The sequence below is a fragment of the Chenopodium album genome, chromosome 8 (genome assembly GCF_948465745.1).
Source record: "Chenopodium album chromosome 8, dcCheAlbu1.1, whole genome shotgun sequence".
Lineage (NCBI taxonomy): Eukaryota > Viridiplantae > Streptophyta > Magnoliopsida > Caryophyllales > Amaranthaceae > Chenopodium > Chenopodium album.
This window is the reverse complement of record NC_137841.1, coordinates 66,948,385-66,967,733: the sequence shown is the minus strand read 5'-3', so window position 1 is coordinate 66,967,733 and position 19,349 is coordinate 66,948,385. Positions and strand designations below refer to the sequence as shown.

Genomic DNA, 19,349 nt, shown 5'->3' with positions numbered 1-19,349 from the left:
TAGAATTTGATGAAGGAAATGTGAATTAAAGTTTAGAGAGCGTTTTTAAAGAGAAAAATCGAGGAAAAAAATCAGTCAAAAGGGTCAAAGAAAGTGTTAGGTGGGGCCTACAGACGGAAAATCCAACGGATATTTGAAATGGGTGGTAATCTAAGCATTAATTTAATTTAAGGGGTGGTAATTTAAAATTAAACGGGTGGTTAGTTCGAAAATGGTTACATTTTTGGGTGGTAATTTAAAAATTAACCTTAAGAAAATAAAAAGGTACAATGAAGAGATAGAAATGTGGAGAGAGATAGGAAGAGTGAAAAAGGTAGTGTAGGCCCCACTTTACGTGCAAAACGGATAAAAATTTAATGGGACCACTACCACTGAGTCTATATTTTGTTCAATTGAAACTCTAGTTGAATCTTTTTGAGTACCACTGAAACTACATTTTATACCACTGAGAGTGTATTTTGTACCACTGAAGTTCCAGTGGTATGATTTAATAGCTCAATGAGACATCTCTAAAATGACATCTAAAATGCCTATACTGCCCTTGCGAGACATAATTTCATTGTTTCACAACCCTCCGTTTGGAACATCTCGTGTTATATACCAATAGGTACATAACTTTCCTCCCCCTTAAAATGCCTCGTATTTGCTTGCCTGCATTCCCAACGATCAACATGATTAAGGTTGAATATAATTCACGGTTCACTAAAGCCTTAGTTATAACTTCTAGACTTGATAGCCTAAAAATCGTTGTCTACTTTTTTTTTTTTTTTTTTTTTTTTTGAAAACAAGCTGTGAGAATTTCATTAAAGTAGATCAATTTCCGCCAAAGTAATCAAGCTTTGGGGAAACGGACCAAGAGAAACAAGTTCGTTACAATCTCTAGCATCCCATCTTGCAACATTATGGGCTAGAGTATTACCCGCACGCTTAATATGAGATAACGAAAACGAAACAAAACTAGACGCCAACTTACAAATATCATCATAAAGCAGGAATATAGGAGAAAAGCCTACTGACTTAGACAATAATGCCTTCACCACTGACTCAGCATCACACTCAAGGTGCACTCTTGTAAATCCCAGCCTTCTAGCTAACAACAGTCCATAACGACAAGCAGCAGTTTCTGCCACATCCACCCCCACCCTGCACTTTCAGCACGAACTGCAGCAGCCAGCAGGTTGCCTTGATCGTTTCTCATCACAACACCCAGCCCCATATTAGCTCCCACATGAGCATCACAGTTAATTTTTACCACGCCTTCATTTGGACAACATCAACTGCTAGGGGATCTGCATACTTGTGGGACAGAATTGCCAACCTTCTTACCATACTCATTGCTTTCCCTTACCAGGTTTACCCATCCTTTTGCCACTTCAACGGCCTTGAATGTTGCTTGCTCAAAAATTGACATATTTTTGCAATGCCACGAGGCCCAAGCTAGAGCTGCCATAGTAATGAACTCCTCCTTCGACACCTTTGAGGACAACCACAATAGCCTTTCACCAAAGCTACTAGATGGGGCATCCCTTATGCTGTCAATGTAGGGGATGGCAGCCCATATCTCTTTTGTCACAACACACTCAAATGTGGAGTGAATTATAGATTCCTCATCGGCATTACATATCGAACATGTCTTATCTGAGGTGATATGGCGAAAAAATAGGCGTTCCTTAATTGCGAGGAAGCCTTTACAGGCTCTCCATAAGAAATGTTGCAGTTTAGGAGGGCACTTTAAGGACCAAATCAGTCGCCAAATATCATTCACATTACTATCTTGCTCCACACTCGACTCTCTTTTGCTCAACCAATATCCCGACTTCACAGTATACATCCCATTCTTCGACGGCCACCAATACATTCTATCAAGGGGGCTATTCGGAGATAGTGGTATGGATAATATTTTGGCAGCATCAACAGCATTAAAATTGCAATTAATCACACTCATATCCCACATTCCATTAGCATGATCAATTAAATCACATACTCTTAGAGACAAGTCGCTGGTAGGTGTCGGAGTGGGGACAATAGCTGAAGAACAACCAGGCAGCCACGCATCACTCCACACACTTATAGCACAACCCGTTCCCACCCTCCATTTGAGGCCATCAAGGAGCAGCTCCCTAGTGCCACACATACTCCTCCATGTATAACTCGGGTCGTAACCACTACTAGCTTCAAGAACATCACAATTTTTAAAGTATCTTGCCTTTAAAATTGTGTGAATAAGAGTACCAGGATTGTGATGCAATCTCCATACCTGTTTCGCAAGTAATGCCATGTTAAAACATTTTAGGTCCCGGAAACCCAAACCTCCATTTGCTTTGGGACGACATAAGAGATCTCACCTTTGCCAATGCAATTTACTCGCAGTATCCGTAGAGCCCCACCAAAAGCGCGCAAACATAGCATGAATTTCATCAATGAGCCCATCAGGGAGCATGAAAATACTCATCATATAGGTCGGGATTGCTTGAGCCACGACTTTAATCATCACTTTCTTCCCTGGTCTAGAAAGCAGCTTTTCCTTCCACCCTTGTAATTTTTTCCATATCCTCTCCTTTAATCCTGCAAAAATCGCCTTCTTCGATCTCCCTATTATGGTCGGTAAACCAAGATACTTCTCATGACGTGCCACTTCCCTAACACCCAAAATATCTATTATCTCTTGTCTCCGCGTCGGACACACTTTTTTGCTAAAAACGACCTCAGTCTTGCATAAATTGACATTCTGACCCGAAGCTCTTTCATATTTGCTGATAATATCAGCTATAACCAAGCATTCTTGCACATTTGCTCTAGCAAAAAGTATACTGTCATCTGCAAAAAAACAAGTGAGACACTCTAAGAGCAGCTCTGCGAATCCTCGCACCATGGATAAGATTACTATTGGCCGCCTTGGATATCAGAGTTGAGAAAGCATCAGCACATATTAAAAATAAGTACGGAGAGATTGGATCACCCTGCCTTAACCCTCTCGAAGGAATTACAGAACCCGACACTTGACCATTTATCTTAAAAGCAAAGGAAACACTTTTAAGACAATTCATCACCCTGTGGATCCAATGAGCCGAAAAACCCAATTTAACCATTACTTGCTCCAAAAACACCCTTTCTACGCGATCGTACGCCTTGCTCATATCCAGTTTTAGTGCAATGTTGCCATCTTTACCTTCACCCCCTCGCTTCATATGATGAAAAATTTCGAATGCTACAATGGCATTATCAGTGATAAGCCTCTGCGGAACAAAAGCACTCTGGTTTGGGGAAATAATTTCGCCCAAAAAATTTTCGATTTATTTGCAAGCACCTTCGAGATGATTTTATAAATAACATTGCAGCAACTTATTGGTCTAAATTCCGAAATCAGAGTAGGTTTTTCAATTTTCGGAATAAGAACAATGCAAGTATTATTAATCCCCGAAATATCAATATTACCCCTCCACCAATTCTGAACATAAGCAATAATATCCACCCCAATCACATGCCAAAATTTTTGAAAGAATAAAGCATGCATATCGACAGGACCCGGGGCCTTATGTGGATGCATCTGGAACAATGTATGTTTCACTTCTTCACCTGTCGGCTCACAATCAAGAACAGCATTCATCTCCGGAGTGACCAAAGTATCGAGTCCTTCCATGGCATCTTGGAACCCCGTAGGCGAACTAGTAGCAAAAAGTTTAGAGAAATAGGCAACAATTAATTTCTCTAAATCGACCCTGTTCTTTTTCCAATCCCCATGCTCATCAAAAAGGCCATTAATTCTATTCCAAGCCTTGCGTTGACTAGCTTTATGATGAAAGTACTTTGTATTCTTATCCCCATCTCGCAACTCATTTGCCCGAGCACGTGCAAACCAATAAGACTCCTCCATCAAATACAAAGAATCAAGCTTTGCGGACAATTTGTTGCACAAAATCAGTTTTTCACCATCCATAGCACTTTCTTTCAACTCCTTTAATGATTTTTCAGCCTTCTTAATTTTCTTCTTAATGGAGCCAAAAGTTAGTGCAGCCCAACTAGCCAACCTTTCTCCGCAAACAGCAATTTTCTCACTCATGCCAAGTCCCCCTGCCTCTTCCCACGCACCTTTAACCACTTCCCCACATCCATCATTAGAGAGCCAAAAATGCTCAAATTTATAAGCCATGTTGAAGTGTTCATTCGGACCTTGCAACTCCGTTGTTAACACAATTGGAGCGTGATCGGGCTTTAAAATTGGTAGATGTCGCACCTCAAATTTAGGGAACATATCACACCATCCACTATCCGCAAGAAACCGGTCAAGGCGCTCCCGGACAAATGTAGCCATCGAATTTCCCCTCTCCCAAGTGAAAATACTCCCCTTATACCCCAAATCCCGTAATGCACATCTATCGTTGTCTACTTGTCTCTAGCGTTGGCAAGATCAAACTCATTTTAGTTTTTTTTTTTTTTTTTTTTAACATACTATTCAACTTAGATTTATTTCCTCTATTTCTTAATACTTGCTTTTTTTACGTAATATAATTGTCACAAGAACTACAACAAACACAATATTTTTGAAAAGTTTTTTTGGGGTAAAAATTGTACTATTACGTACTTTTTTAAAATTAGTGAACCTCTTAATTATACTCTAACAATCTTTTACCCCTATTGTGTTAAGGCATGTGAAACACACTCTTTTATTAAAGTGAAAAAGTGTGTTTTGTAAGTATTAAAAAAACGGAGGAAGCATAACATTGCTTAGCGGTTATAGTACTTACGCGTGTTAAGTTATGTTAAACGCATGTCTGGGCCGCACCCGCAAACCAAGAGAGAAAGTTTACTTCACAAGTCCAAAGGAGGTTCCATCCCAAAACCATATGGCAATAGGAGGAGTAGCCCCTTAGCCTTATAAAGTGTTTAATTCTCTCTTCTTCAATCAATGTGGGACACTTACATGTGGTGACACTTGAAAGGTTTATACTTCAACAAGTTAGGTTACAAGTTCAAATTATGTACACAATCCATATCGACCATATCACCACTAATATTCTACTACTGGGCTACTCCCTCTCTCTTAGTATTTGCACCATTTAAAGGAATTGAGAGAGTAGTATATAAAGGATTGGATGTTATGAAATTTATATAAATTTTGGCATGCATGGTAACCCTTACACAATTAGACTTCATTTTCGATGTATAATCCAGGCCAATAACATCCTAGATCAATGCTTACTCTTCTCACACTATATAAAGCTTTTACCAATTTTATAGAGGGATACTTTATATGCTGCACATAGATTAACATATGTTAATATTCAGATATTCTTGTAAAGCTTGTTAATATTTCACCCAAGTAATTGATCTTCACATCTAACATCAACATCAAAATATATACTCTTTCCGTTTCTAATTAATTAGAAGCCTATTTCTAACATTTATTACTCACATAATAAAAAAAAAAAAAATAGACTACAAACGGAGGGAGTAATGTCTTTGTGTCTGTAAGGACATTTTGTGAAAAACTATCTTATAAAACACTTTTTTTGCGAGAAACTACCTAATAAAAAAAAGTTGTAAGAAACTACAGGGTAAATGTTGTAAAACACTACCCTTGCAAAAGTTATCGTTGACTTTTATTATCCGACGTTGACCACATCACGTGTCAATTAAGAAAAAAGGAGGGAAATGGTGAATTAAAAGTCACGCGATTGGCACGTGATGTTGTCAACGCCGGAAAATAAAAGTGAACGATTTCCAACCAATGGTAGTCTCTTATAACATTTACCCTTTCATAAAGTAGTTTCTAACAATATTTTTTTATTAGTGTTTTATAAGGTAGTTTTTCACATAAAATCCTCTCTGTATAGCAATATGGGAACCAAAACGATCGACGTTGATGCAAATTTCCTTCGATCACAATTCTGTAGTATCGTCACTCTACCCCCTCCAAAAAAAATTGAATATACTACAATATACTATGCACTCGTATAAGAAGCCATATAAATGAGATTTTATATATATTTATTTTTCATCATCAAAATTGCAAATACAGTAAAAACACTATATCAAATTACATGGTGTTTATCTCAAATATATGTATGATTTTACAGGGTTTTTTTAGATGAAGGAATTTGTAGACAAAGGAAAGAAACAAAATTAAAATTGCACATATAGAATGACCAGGGAAGTGATTTGAAGGTATTATTTTGCCTTCTATTCTACTCCGTAATATATAAACTAAAATCAAAATTGTATTTAGTTGCAACAAAGGGATATTATGTGAGATATATAAAATTCTTTTGTTGCGACTAAAAATTAACAAGATAGTAAAAAGATTTGAGATCGAGAAAAATGCTTTCTTCTCCACCTCGCCCCCTAGAATCTTCAGGTTATTCGTTTTCTCTTTAGACCCTTTAGATCTGGTTTGATGTCTTCATAAGAAGATACTTGATCACTGCAATATATATATGATATGATGTGAATCATATTATTCGCTTACTATTCTAAGAAGCAAATGGATTATTAACAAATATATACAAATAAGTTAAGTATAAATAATGTAAATAATCATCAAGCAAATCCAAATATTACATATAAAGTACTCCCTCCGTCCCATAATTAGATGCCTACTTCATAGACATCTAAATAAATGCTAGAAATAGGCATCTAATTAAGGGACGGAGGGAGTATTAATTAAATTAGGAAAAATTCATATAGACTCTATCAATTCAAACCTTATTATCTGAACACACATATATAATTAAGGCATCTCCTAATGTAACAAGCTAGATATTTTCAAGCTATAACATTAGTAATTCCAAATAAGGGTTAAAAAATGGCTAGCCAAATTCAATTTACAACGAAAATATTTTTAATTAGAAAGGAATACATAACGCAGCCCTTAAATATTTAAAATCTGAGTGATAAGGTAAGGTCCTTCACCCCCAAAAGTAAACATTTAAAACTAAGCAAAAGAAGAAAGGTTTGCCCCCTAAAACTCTTCAAAATCCTATGGGAGAAATTGAATTGAACATATCAGACATTAGACAAAATCCCGAATTGTAACTCCCTAACATCAATCCTCATTTCTTTTAACTTTGAGTGTTTTATAAAATAAGTAAATAAAATAAAATAAAAATGTATTTTTTTTGTGTGTTTAGAGAGTCACGAGGGCGGGGTGAGAATCAATCCCAGGATCGGGAGGGAAGCTCTAACCACTCGAGTTATCCCTCGCTCTCAATAAAATAAAATTGTAAGCATTGGTTGACTAATTTCAATGCAATTGCTCAAATTTTGGGTAAGTATTGTATACACAATACACATTTCAAGATTGTCGAGTGTTTTTTTAAAAAAAATATATATAATAAAATAGAAATTGATAAGTTCAAAAAAGAGTTAATAAGTTCAAATAAAATGGATAAATTTGATAAGGATTAATAGTGAATACTACTTAAATTAACAGCTAATATGGGTCTGTTCTGTTTAACTTATTTTCAAATTTAATTAAATTTAGATAAGTTCAAAAAAAATTAACACAGATAAGGATTACCAATTTCAAATTACAACCAAAATAAGTTTTTATAAGTTCAGATTAGTTCTAAATGAAGATTCACTTGAATAGAATACACAATATGAAAACTAGTCCTTAAAATTATGGAACTTTAATTTATTAAAGATAGAAACTTACTTTAGTTAAATTAAGTTACTAAGCCAATATGGAGTAACTACCATAAAAACTCTTTAGGTTGAATTTATTTGATTCAGGGTATTTTGTGATTATGGTTTTTACTTTTTATACTCTGTAGTTTTAATTTCAAAATTATTTATAATTTAACTTTAACATGAACAAATTATAATTTTTTTTGTCAATACCTCTAAACCCCTTACTAAACAATCAAGGAATTGGTTTATTGAAGTACCACCTTTCAAATAAAAATTATGCATATTTCAATCCAATTATGTAAAAAATTTAAGGAAAAAAAATTGCATACTTAATTTTAATATTAAGTAGATTCAATTAATTAGAAAATTATATACTACCTCTTATTTTTATTAGTCGTAACTTTGTGTATTATTTGTGAGATATAAAATATTCCAAAGTTACAATTAAAAAAAATGGAGGTAGTACATAAAAATATACTGTTACAGGTTATGTACAACAATTTGACATAAAACAGGAAGGAAAAATGTCTAATCGTTGCACATAATCTGTAACGGAGGTAATACTCATTTTAACACTTTTCTCATTTGCACAATGCTATAAATAAAACAAACCTAATTTGAACTGGTAACTCCTCACGAACTTGAACTTGATCATCAACGAAAGGCTTCAAATTTAAATCATCATTAATTGCTCTAACAGCAGCAATCTGAGCAAGAACCTCCTCTAGTTGTTCATTGTAAAAGGCGATACGATCGTATAAAGACTTGAGAATACGAGTGCAACCACCAACAGGGTCTTTAGCACGAGCATCAGCAGTATACTTAAGGGCAGTCATAGCGTCGTCACGTAACCAAGGAGCGACGGAATTCAAAGTTTTGACGATATTATTTACGCCGAAAAGTTTGTAAGCGTTGATAAATTGTTGGTGTTTGTGAGCGGGAAAGTAAGGCGCTAAAGGGCAGTCTTCGGCGCATTTTCGGCGTTGGAATCTGCACGCGGCGCAAGCGTTGGAAGGAGGGGGAATAGGGTTAGGGCTGTTTTCGACGCTTGATTTCGTCGGGTTTTGAAAAGCGACTGTAACTTTGGAAGTGAGAGTAGGAGGAGAGGGAGTAGTAGATTGGATTGATTTTGGGGGCATGATTTAATTAATAGAGAAGAATGAGGGAGAATGTTTCGGTAATTGAAGGGAAATGAAGGAGATTATTGCGGCGGTTTTAGAGGAAGGGTAGGTAATTGGATTAGGGAAAGGGAAACAGTGGATGTAATATAATTATCTTAATCAAAAAAAGAAAATGAAAGGATATGTTTTGTTTTCTTTAAAAAAAAAAGTTAAAATGAAAGGATATGTTTTTGATACGGAGTAACTAATTATGGTAGTGGTGGCAGAGTGACAGTAGTTTGAATTTTTAATTAAAGGGGGAATTTTGAAAATTATTATTATATTTAAAAAATTAGATTTAAATATAAATAAACCTAGAAACAATGAAATTTTTTTTTTTTTTTTTGACGAAAAGAGTGAAACATAATTAGAGATTTAAAAAGTCATAGGAAGCAAAGCTACAATCATTTCAATTTGCATCAAATTAAACTAGTACTAAATCCAGCAAAGATAACTTGAATATATAGAGTATAGAATTATTAAAATTATTTCTTCAAAAAAAACATTATTTAAATTATATTAGTCTTACAAAAATATAAATAAAATTTAAATATTTATTGAAATTTGGTACTAGTAAGAAATAGCCTTAAGATGTGTTTAATTCATTGATTTTTACTTTTTTTAACTTATCTGATATCATCTGAGGATGGATATGTTCTATTTATCCGATTTTCACTTATCTGAAATCAACTGTATTGAACTTATTCAAGTTTATTTTAGTTGATTTGAACTTGATAACTATAGACACCCATTTGTGTCTCCCCAAAACCAAACCCGGTGATGAGTAACTTTCACGTCGAATCATAATCGAATGAAGCGAAAGTGTGGAAAGTTTAGTGTTGCGGATAGTTTTAATTTCTTTTCTCTTCTCTCTGTTTTTGAAAACCTATTTTAAGAAAACAGCCAATCCAGTTTGGTTGGTCCATGATATGGGTCCAATAGTAGTGTAGTTGGATGGGGCTTGACAAGAGCTTTCCAACGATATATTATAAGCCCAATTCCGATGAATATTGAGGACGTTATGGCCAATTTACTAAATTGGGCCCGGTTTAAGCCTTATGTGCGGCCCAATGATCTAGAGGAGGGCCTAATATGATTTATCATTCCTAATGCAATTAGGAATGGTTTTAGTCTTCTAGATTCTTCTAGAAGGTTCTTTTCATTCCTAATTCAATTAGCATTGATAAATTGACTTTTGTTGACTTTTCAGAGTTTTAATTAAGATCAAAGAACATTTTTGAGGAAAAGATAAGATTTTATCCTCCTATACGGCAAAATTTATCTGATTTTAGAAAACGCGTCAAAAACGGGATTGGCGCCTGGCGCTGACGTTGGCGCCTGGCGCCAATGGCCAATTCTTGGCGCCGATCTCGTTTTGCGTGCGCCAAGTGCTCTGTTTTGATATTTTATCTTTTTGGCTGATTTCTCTATAAATAACGTATTAAAAACTCCGTTTTCATTCATCAACAATCAGTTTTCGATATATTCACCTACAACCATTTTTCATTCGCAATCATCAATTCTCTCATTCTCTTTAATCATTCACCATCTCTCCATCTCTTTCTTTCTCTTTTCTAAACTTGCTTTTCAAATACAAAATTCCGCATTCACAAGATCTAGAAACACCTAGCCATATTCGAAGTTGCCTTCGCCCTAGACGTGAAAGAAAGAGGTACGAGGCATCCAAGTAAGTACTTTAATGGTTTTTGTTGATGTTATGATGTAGAAATCATGTTTAAATTGTTATTATGATATTCCTAGTATCATGTCTAGGGTAACTTTAATATTAAATATGATTGTTACGATGCTTCCTATGTTCTTCCTAATATTTATGATTGTTAGTATCATGTTAGGGTTAAACATTTGATTTTTATTGCTTAGTGACATGCTAGGGTTTGTTATTAATCTTGTTAGTATCATGCCTAGGATCTTGCTATTTTTATTATGCTTTAATATTAACATGAACATGATTATGATTATTATTAATATGATTGTTATTATGATAATTATTGTTTTGATGATTATAATTTTATTGTCATGATTATAATTATTTATTGATTATTATTATGTTGCTTGATGATATTTATTGTTATTGCTTGATCACACCTTTTATGCATGTTTAAAGGGAATTTGTACTTTTGTAATCACACTTAATGAGATAATTAATAATCTTGTTGGGTTAATTTGATTATAATTCAAGTGATTGCCAATAATATATAGTTTTGTTTGTGCATTAATAATCAACCAACATAGATAAACAGGTTTAGGGTTAATCCTATTGATTGCATGTTAGTCAAAAAGCGCACATGAATACGATCAGAATAAAGTAGAGGCCTATTATTAGGGCAGGTTCAATCTCTTTTAGGTTGGATTTGTACCTTCATCCCCGAACCCTTATTTGGTTCAAGACCTTATAGAGTTGACGATCTCTTGGATCGTTAAGGGGTGTAACCTTCACCCTGTGAATGGTTTACAAGTTCCTAAAACTTGTTGGCGACTCTTTTGCTCTATCTTCTTCCCTTTTGGACGCCACCGTACTTTAGTGTATGCACTAGGTGAAAAAAGGCATTTGGCAGCGGTTCAAACCCGGTCTAAGGCACCGGTTTGAACCGCTGCCTATGTGAGGGGTGCCAAAAACCAAGTTTTTGGCACCGGTTCAAAACCGCTGCCGTAACCGGTGCCAAAAAGGCCCACTAAATTTTTTTTCAAAGTTTTTGGCACCGGTTAACCGGTGCCAAAAACCCCCAAAAATCAATTTTTTTTTGTTTTTTGTTTTTTTTGCTTAAAAATTAAATAAACTAAATTAAATAAAAACACAAAATATAAATCAAACATCACAATCAATATAAACGATTCTGTTTAATATATAATCAATAAAATTTTACAACATAGATCAATAAAAAAAATTACTAATAAATCAAAAAAAATTACAACATATAAATAAATAAAAAAAACTACAATATAAATCAAAAAAAAAATATTACAACATCACAATCTAAAAATCCCCATATTCTTGATTCTTGATTCTTGGATTATGTATACCTGCGCCAATTAAAACATCAAAAATCGAAAAAAAACCCAGAAATCAAAAAATCAAAACAAGCTGCGAAAAAAATTAAAAAACCCAGAAAAAAAAAATCGAATAAAAATCGATTAAATTAAAAACAAAATCGAAAAAAACCCAGAAATAAAAAAATCAAAACAAAATCGAAAAAATAAAAACAAAATCCCAGCAAAAATGAAAAAAACCCAGAAATCATAAAAATAAAAACAAAATCGAACAATAAAAAAACCCAGAAATCAATTAAAATAAAAACAAAAACAAAAAAATTGAAATCGAAAAAACCCAGAAAAAATCAAAAATCAAAATCAAAATAAGACAACGAAAGTAAAAATCGAAACACAAAAATCAAAATCGAAAAAAAAGAAAAACAAAAATCAAAATCAAAAAACAAAAAACAAAATCGAAAAAATAAAAACAAAATCCCAGAAAAAAAATGAAAAAAACCTAGAAATCATAAAAATAAAAACAAAAACGAACAAATAAAAAACCCAGAAATCAATTAAAATAAAACAAAAACGAAAAAAAAAATTGAAATTGATATCGAAAAAACCCAGAAAAAATCGAAAAACAAAATTCAAAAATCAAAAATCAAAATCAGAAAACAAAAACCCAGAAATTGAGGGAGGAGGAGACGTGTTCTTGGTGCTCTCCGTGGAGGTGTTGCATGTGCTCGCGGTGGTCTCCGTGGTGGTGTTGCATGTGCTCGCCGTGGTGGTCTTCGTGGTGAGCTTGAAGGAGAAGGAGACGCGGTAGCTTTGGGAGAATGAAGAAAGGGAAGGAGGAGATGAGAAAGGGCGAAGGAGGAGATGAGAAAGACTGATGAGAAAGGGCGAAGGAGGAGATGAGAAAGGGCGAAGGAGAAGATGAGAAGAGGAGAGAGAAAGAGTAGGAAAGAAGAGGAGGGGAGAAGCGGCGAGAATGAAGTATTGAAATAGGGTTTGGTATTAATATGGCCGATTTTTTTTTTTTTTTTTAAGTTTAAGCGGTTTTCTTTAAATTAAGGAGCGGTTCAATTGGCGCCGGTTCAAACCGGTTCCCTTTTAGTTTTTGGCACCGGTTTGGCCTGAACCGGTGCCTTTTATATTTGTGTAAAATGGCGCCCAAATTTGGGCTGGTTTAGGGCACCGGTTTGGCCTGAACCGGTGCCTTTATGGGGGTGCCTTATTGTATTTTTCTACTAGTGATGATCACAGTGGGGTTCAAGCGAGGAGGTTAACTGACAGGGTAAAGTCGTATCCCCTAATCAAAAATAATTACCTAAATCACTAACTACAGTAGATAGGGAAGTAGGGTCGAACTCCACAGGGAAACAAGTCTTTTTAATTCTAATTAATTATTATAATCTAAATTATCTAAGTAACCAATATTTTAAATATGAATTCTATACTACGAAGGATGAGTTTAGGGAGAAAAGAATCAATAATAAGGAAACCTAGGGTCACAGGTTCACCAATAATTAATATTCCGGGATAGAACGAAGCAATTAATAATTAACAATGCATCAATAACATGATTAACAGGCTCTCGCAATTTATTAACCAACATGGATCTAACAGGCTCTCGCAATTTATTAGACCTAAGTTCCTATTAAAAATAGTCTTTAATATTAAATTAACATCTGCTCGATTCATCAATTCAATATTGTTAAACATTCACAATCAAATTACATCTGCTCGATTCATAATCTAATTGCAAAGAATTAAAACAATTCAATAGGAAATTATCATGCAATATCAACAATCAATAATTACAAACTATCCCTTCATATTAATTATGGATCTCCATAAACCCTAGAATTTAACTACTCACTAATCATCATAATTAAACCAAGCAAATAAGTAAATAAGAACATGATCAAGAAAGCAATTAAAAATAACTGAAATTAAAAAGGGAAGAAATTGTACCAAACTAAATCTGGAATTAATGAAGGAATTAAGAACAAGAGTTAGAGAGAATTTAAGAGAGAGAAAAATACTAAGTAGAGAGAGAAAGTCTAAGAGAAAGAAGATACGTAATTAATCCGTACAAAACGAATATATACTTCTCCTAAAACAAGAATTAACTAAACTTAATCAGACACTAGGAAAAACACGCGCCCGATCGGGCGCCGGCGCCCAATCGGGCCCGCCTTTTTCTCTATGCCCAGCCTAAAGTGCCGTGCCCGATCGAGCTAGCAGCTCACCCGATCGGGCGTGCCTTCCCTTGATGGCAATCCCACGCGCATCCGCCCGATCGGGTGATTGCTTGCCCGATCGGGCCCGGTCTTTATCTTCAAGGCTTTGGACTTCGATTGGGCTAGATTTCTCGGCCCAATCCATATTTCCTCTCGGGTCTCGAATACATGGTCCAATTGCCTCGTGATCCAAATAACCGAGCCCTTAATCACCGGCTCGATGGAAACCGGCCTTGGGCTCCATAAGTGGTCGTGTTCTTCCAATGCTCGTAGTTGCTTCATAAAAATCCCGGGAAAATGCTCCAAAGGTGCAATTCCCTGCAAAACTCAACCAAAACTACGAAAACACTAGAAAACACATATTAGTAATAAAAGTGGCCCGAAAGAGCCAAAAACACTACTAATTATGACCAAGGGACGGGGGTAAAACACTATATAAAATAGACATATCAAACTCCCCCAAGCCAAACCTTTGCTTGTCCCTAAGCAAAGAGCTCATCAATGAACATATAAAACATACTTCACCCCAATCAACAAATCAAAAGCCAACGATTCAAGGTAAAACTAAACAAACATGCTTCAACGTCAATCAATCTTATTCATCTAATCACCCTTCCTCCCCAATAATTGTCAAGTAGAGCAAACCACAATAGCATATAGAATTCAAGACTAGTGCTTACACACTCGACTCTCATTTATGTGGCGAGTAAAGAATGTACTCGATCGCTCTCCACCCAACCCCTTTAATGTGAACAATGCCCTCCCAACTCACACTCTCGTGTGTATAAAAACATTGAACGCTCATCCTACTAGTCGACTCGAAATATGTCAAGTCATAACTTGCATTGAAAAACAACACTTTCACATTTACATAACTTCTATGCACAAGGTCGGAAGGTCTTTTAAGCTTGTAATGTAAGGCTAGGGTAAAGGTAGGATAAATTTGGGATTATGTGAGAGAAAAGCTATGCATTAAGGGAGCCAAATCCTAATAAACCCATGATCAAAAATAATGATCATACACATCTCCAACATAACCAACTCCAACAACAATCTACCAAATACACTCCAAACAATAAAACAATCCCAACACTCACAATTTCACTCATAAAAATATGATAATGTAGAACAAGAGTGAATAACAAACTTTGAACTCATAACTTGAAATATTTACATTGAAACTCAACCTTTTTTTTTCTTTCTTTTGATTAACCTTCACTTAGAACATTTGAACATCAAGCATTTTTTTTCCTTTTTTTTCTTAGAAGTTCACTTTCTTTTTCTTTTCATATTTCTCACTTTTTTCCTTGAACTTCTTTTTTTTCCATCACACTTTTATTTTTCTCAAATATATACAACTTTTAAACTCATAAAAACAAAAATATGATCAAGAACAAATTACTTCTCAAAACCCACCCAAATTGTGCAAATAATGTGCACACTACAAACTCCTTCACCTCACTCACTAATAGCTCCCCCAAGCCAAGCTTGGGACTAGTAACCAATGGGGCAATTAAGGCTTGTAATGTGGCTATAAACAATAAAAGGGCACAAGCAACAACATGGGTGACAAGAAGGGAACAAATGTATCTAAATACTCTGAAGGCTACCTAAAGAATGAACGCCTTCGTCCTCCTCATGTGCATAATAAAAAGTCATGAAACACTACTCATAGTTGTAAATCAATACTCAAATTCATTGACATACCAGGAATTATGGAACTATCACACATTTCCTAACCAAATCAACTAGTCAAGCACTATATTCACAAGTAGTTGGGCAAAATTGACGCAAGTTAAGGAATCCAAACAATTAGACTTCAAATCATGACCAACAAATCCACAATATTCATCATCAAATACCAAGAATCAAAACAATTTTCTCAAGTATGGGGCACAAGGAAGTATGATTTACAATTCATTGGAACGTATTTTTGAATTTTTTTTTTTTTTTTTTTCAATTTTTTTGTATTTTTCATAAATAAGAAAGCAATAAAAACTACACTAGGAAAGCAAATAAAAACTATACTAGAAAGCAAAAAAAAAAAAGGAAAGAGAAGGAAGAGAATTTCTAAGATGAAAGAACACCCCCCCAAGCTAAATCAAGCAATGCCCTCATTGACTTGGGAGAGAAGCCTACTCCTCATCCTCATCCATCCTAGAGTACCCCCCACCGTGGCTAGAGCCGGCCCCTCCATGGCTAGAGCCACCACCACCATACCCCGAACCACCGGCATAGTAGTTAGGGTCTACATTCCCACCCATACCCCCATATCCGTGGACCGAAGAGTAGTCCACATAAGTACCATAAGCACCGGGGTGAGAATACCCTCCTTGGGGGTATTGGAACCAATCGGGAGTAAGGGAATCGGGAGGAATAGCCCCCCGACGGGCATAATCATCATACATGGGGTAAAGACCCCTCCCTAGGTTCCTCTCAATGAGACCAACTCTCCCATCTAGGGTGCTTAACCTAGAGTCTAGGTTTTGCATCATGCCCTCTACCCTTCCTTGCCCCATCTCAATGCGGTCTAGTTGGCTCCTAAAAGCCGAAAAGTCATATGGGGCATTTGGGTCGACATTGCAATCGACCGAGGAAGTGGGCATGCCGTAGGTGAAAGGTGGGGGTGGTTGGTAATGGGGTGAGTGGTGGATGGGTGACTGGTGAATTGGGGATTGGTGAGGTTGTGGTGAGGGGTGAGGTGGTTGAACCTCACCTTGACCATCTAACTCGAAAGTGTAGGAGGGCTTCCCCCTCTCAAACTTGGTCAAGGCGGGGTTGGGTAAGGTAAAGGCTTGGTCCCTCCTACCCGATTGTCGGTGGACAATCCACCAAGTATCACTCCCCACCGGTTGTACCCAATTCAAGCTCCCTAAATAGGGTAGGTCCATTAGGTTCGATCCCACAACTTTCCTATGGCCATCGGGGTTCCAACCTAAGTGTTTCCTAGCTATATGGGTCACTAACCCCCCAAAGTAAATAGGTGCTCTAGACCTACTAGCCTCGGCCGCGTTGGCCGCCCTTTAGAAATGATTGGCTATCCTATGCGGTATGTTTAATTTTTCAGCATTAGGAATTATATAGGAAGCCAATAATTCCAATTCATCCCTCCGGACATTTGCTGGTTCATGCCTCCCAAAAATGGTGAGACCGACAAATCTTTGCCAAAGTTTGGGGACGGGATGTTGAATCCACGTCCCTTTGGCATGTTGGAGGTTCACCAAATCCTCCCCTGTTAACCTCTTATAGACCACGGCGGTGTGGTCTTGCGAGGGTTCAATAGGCTTGTCCGATTTCAAGTCAAACAACTTACCAAATTCTTTTAAAGTTAATCTCACATTGTTGTTTAACAATCGAAATTGGACATGAGTGATAAGTGCATTCATTTTGATAACATTAAAACTTGATATAAATTCCAATGTTAAATAATCATAAGTATCATGGCACATTTGAAACAAACCACTCATACCTATGCCCTTAAACAATTTTTCTACATATTTATCAAGACCTAGCCTAGCTAAAGTAGGATGATGAATGAAACGGGTAGAAATTACCTGACGATCGATGAGGTTGATCATCCGAACCTGTTGCTCCTCTGAGGTGATTACAACCTCCTCCCATCCCGGAATTTGAAGGTCCGGGTTGATTGTTGGTTGTGGTGCACTAGAGCTCTCACCCCTTTGATTTCTTGAGTGCTTGGAGGCCATTATCGTTGAAAATAGTAGAAAATTTGAGGTGTTTCTCTCTTAGGGTTTGGGAAAAGTTGAGATAAAATTGGGGAAAATTAGTATAAAGAGTAGAGGAAGGTGAGGGGAGATGGAATATGTAAAAATTTTTGATTTTGGATGGAAGAATTGGAGAAGATCTTGGATTGAAGTGTGAGTTTAAGGTTTGAAAATGGAGGTTTTAGAGAGAGAAAGTGAATGAAGAAGATGAGATAAGGAGGAAATGAGGAAAGAAAGAAGAGAAAAGAAAATAAAGGGGGGTCGGCCTGATGTCGCGCCCGATCGGGCGAAAGTGCGAAATTCCAGAATACACGTTGCGCGCCCGATCGGGCGAGCTCCGCCCGATTGGGCGCGAACGCGAACGAATTTTCGCCCTTTTTCTCGCCTGATCGGGCGAGCTTCGCCCGACATTTCTTTTTCTTTTACTCGATTTTCCAAAAATTTTGCCTGATCGGGCAAGCTTCGCCCGATCGGGCGAAAATAGCCCCTGAATCCAACCTAGCTTGCGCGCCCGATCGGGCTGTTTCGCCCGATCGGGCGAAATTAGTTCCGATTTTTAGCTCACTTACGCGCCCGATCGGGCAACGTCGCCCGATCGGGCGAAATTGCTGCTGAATTCTGGGTAGCTTGCGCGCCCGATCGGGCCCGAGAGAGCCTTTTTCCTCCGATTTTGTTTCTTCTTCAAAATTTCTCTAAGTCTTTATACCCTGTCAAATTCATACCTGTACAACAACACTTAAAACTGGTGAAATATCACTCTCCTCGCCTCTCTAAAAAAATAAAAAATAAAATAAGGAAAATTAAGGAAAAGGAAAACTAGCCTATAAAGCATGAAATACAGGTTGCCTCCCGCAAAGCGCTGGTTTATCTAGGTCCCGCACGACCTTCTCACCACCTTGAAACTCATGTTGGAAGTGGATTTAGGAGAGTCTCCTCCACATCTCTGATGGTAGCACCTTCATGATACACTTTCAACCTTTGGCCATTCACCTTGAATTCTTCACCTATTTCATTCACCAACTCTACCGAACCAAATTTGTTTACCTTTGTGACAGTGAAGGGACCGGACCATCTAGTCTTCAACTTTCCTGGGAAAATCTTCAATCTAGAATTAAATAGAAGAACCTTATCGCCCGGTGCAAACTCTCTTGGTAGGATCCTCTTGTCGTGCCACTTCTTGGTCTTCTCCTTGTAGATCTGCGCACTATCATATGCCGACAATCTAAACTCATCCAACTCATTGAGTTGAAGGAGTCTCTTCTTACCCGCGGCCTTAGAATCCATATTAAGCTCTTTGATTGCCCAAAAAGCTTTGTACTCCAATTCTACGGGAAGATGACATGCCTTACCATAAACCAATCTATAAGGTGAAGTACCGATCGGTGTTTTAAATGCTGTCCGGTATGCCCAAAGTGTGTCATCAAGCTTCATGCTCCAATCTTGTCTTGACTTGGCTACCACTTTTTCTAGGATCGCCTTGATTTCCCTATTAGAGACCTCAACTTGACCACTAGTTTGAGGGTGGTAACTAAGCCCTGTTCTGTGATATACGCCATACTTCTTGAGGAGGTTATCCAATTGTCTTTCATGGAAGTGGG

The 19,349-nt window shown here is 36.7% G+C and overlaps 2 protein-coding genes across 2 annotated transcripts; both read right to left on the bottom strand.

The window, feature by feature from the left end:
- Positions 1-803: 803 nt before the first annotated feature.
- LOC145555376 (uncharacterized) lies at positions 804-2,278 on the bottom strand. The gene is made up of 2 exons (XM_081617120.1): positions 1,298-2,278; positions 804-1,148 (listed from the first exon to the last, which is right to left on the bottom strand). The coding sequence occupies exons 1-2, from the start codon at positions 2,276-2,278 to the stop codon at positions 804-806; spliced, it is 1,326 nt and encodes a 441-aa protein (XP_081473246.1).
- A 5,932-nt stretch (positions 2,279-8,210) lies between these two features.
- Positions 8,211-8,768, bottom strand: LOC145555375 (LOB domain-containing protein 22-like). Its single transcript, XM_081617119.1, has one exon. It carries the CDS (start codon positions 8,766-8,768, stop codon positions 8,211-8,213), a length of 558 nt encoding a protein of 185 aa, XP_081473245.1.
- Between the last annotated feature and the right edge of the window lie 10,581 nt (positions 8,769-19,349).

Bases quoted from the DNA above. Each gene is read 5' to 3' on its own strand.
- LOC145555376 (XM_081617120.1), bottom strand. From the start codon at position 2,278: ATGGCATTACTTGCGAAACAGGTATGGAGATTGCATCACAATCCTGGT. The intron at 1,149-1,297 runs GTATGCAGATCC...TCGTGCTGAAAG, and splicing joins TTGGCAATTCTGTCCCACAA to TGCAGGGTGGGGGTGGATGT.
- LOC145555375 (XM_081617119.1), bottom strand. From the start codon at position 8,768: ATGCCCCCAAAATCAATCCAATCTACTACTCCCTCTCCTCCTACTCTC.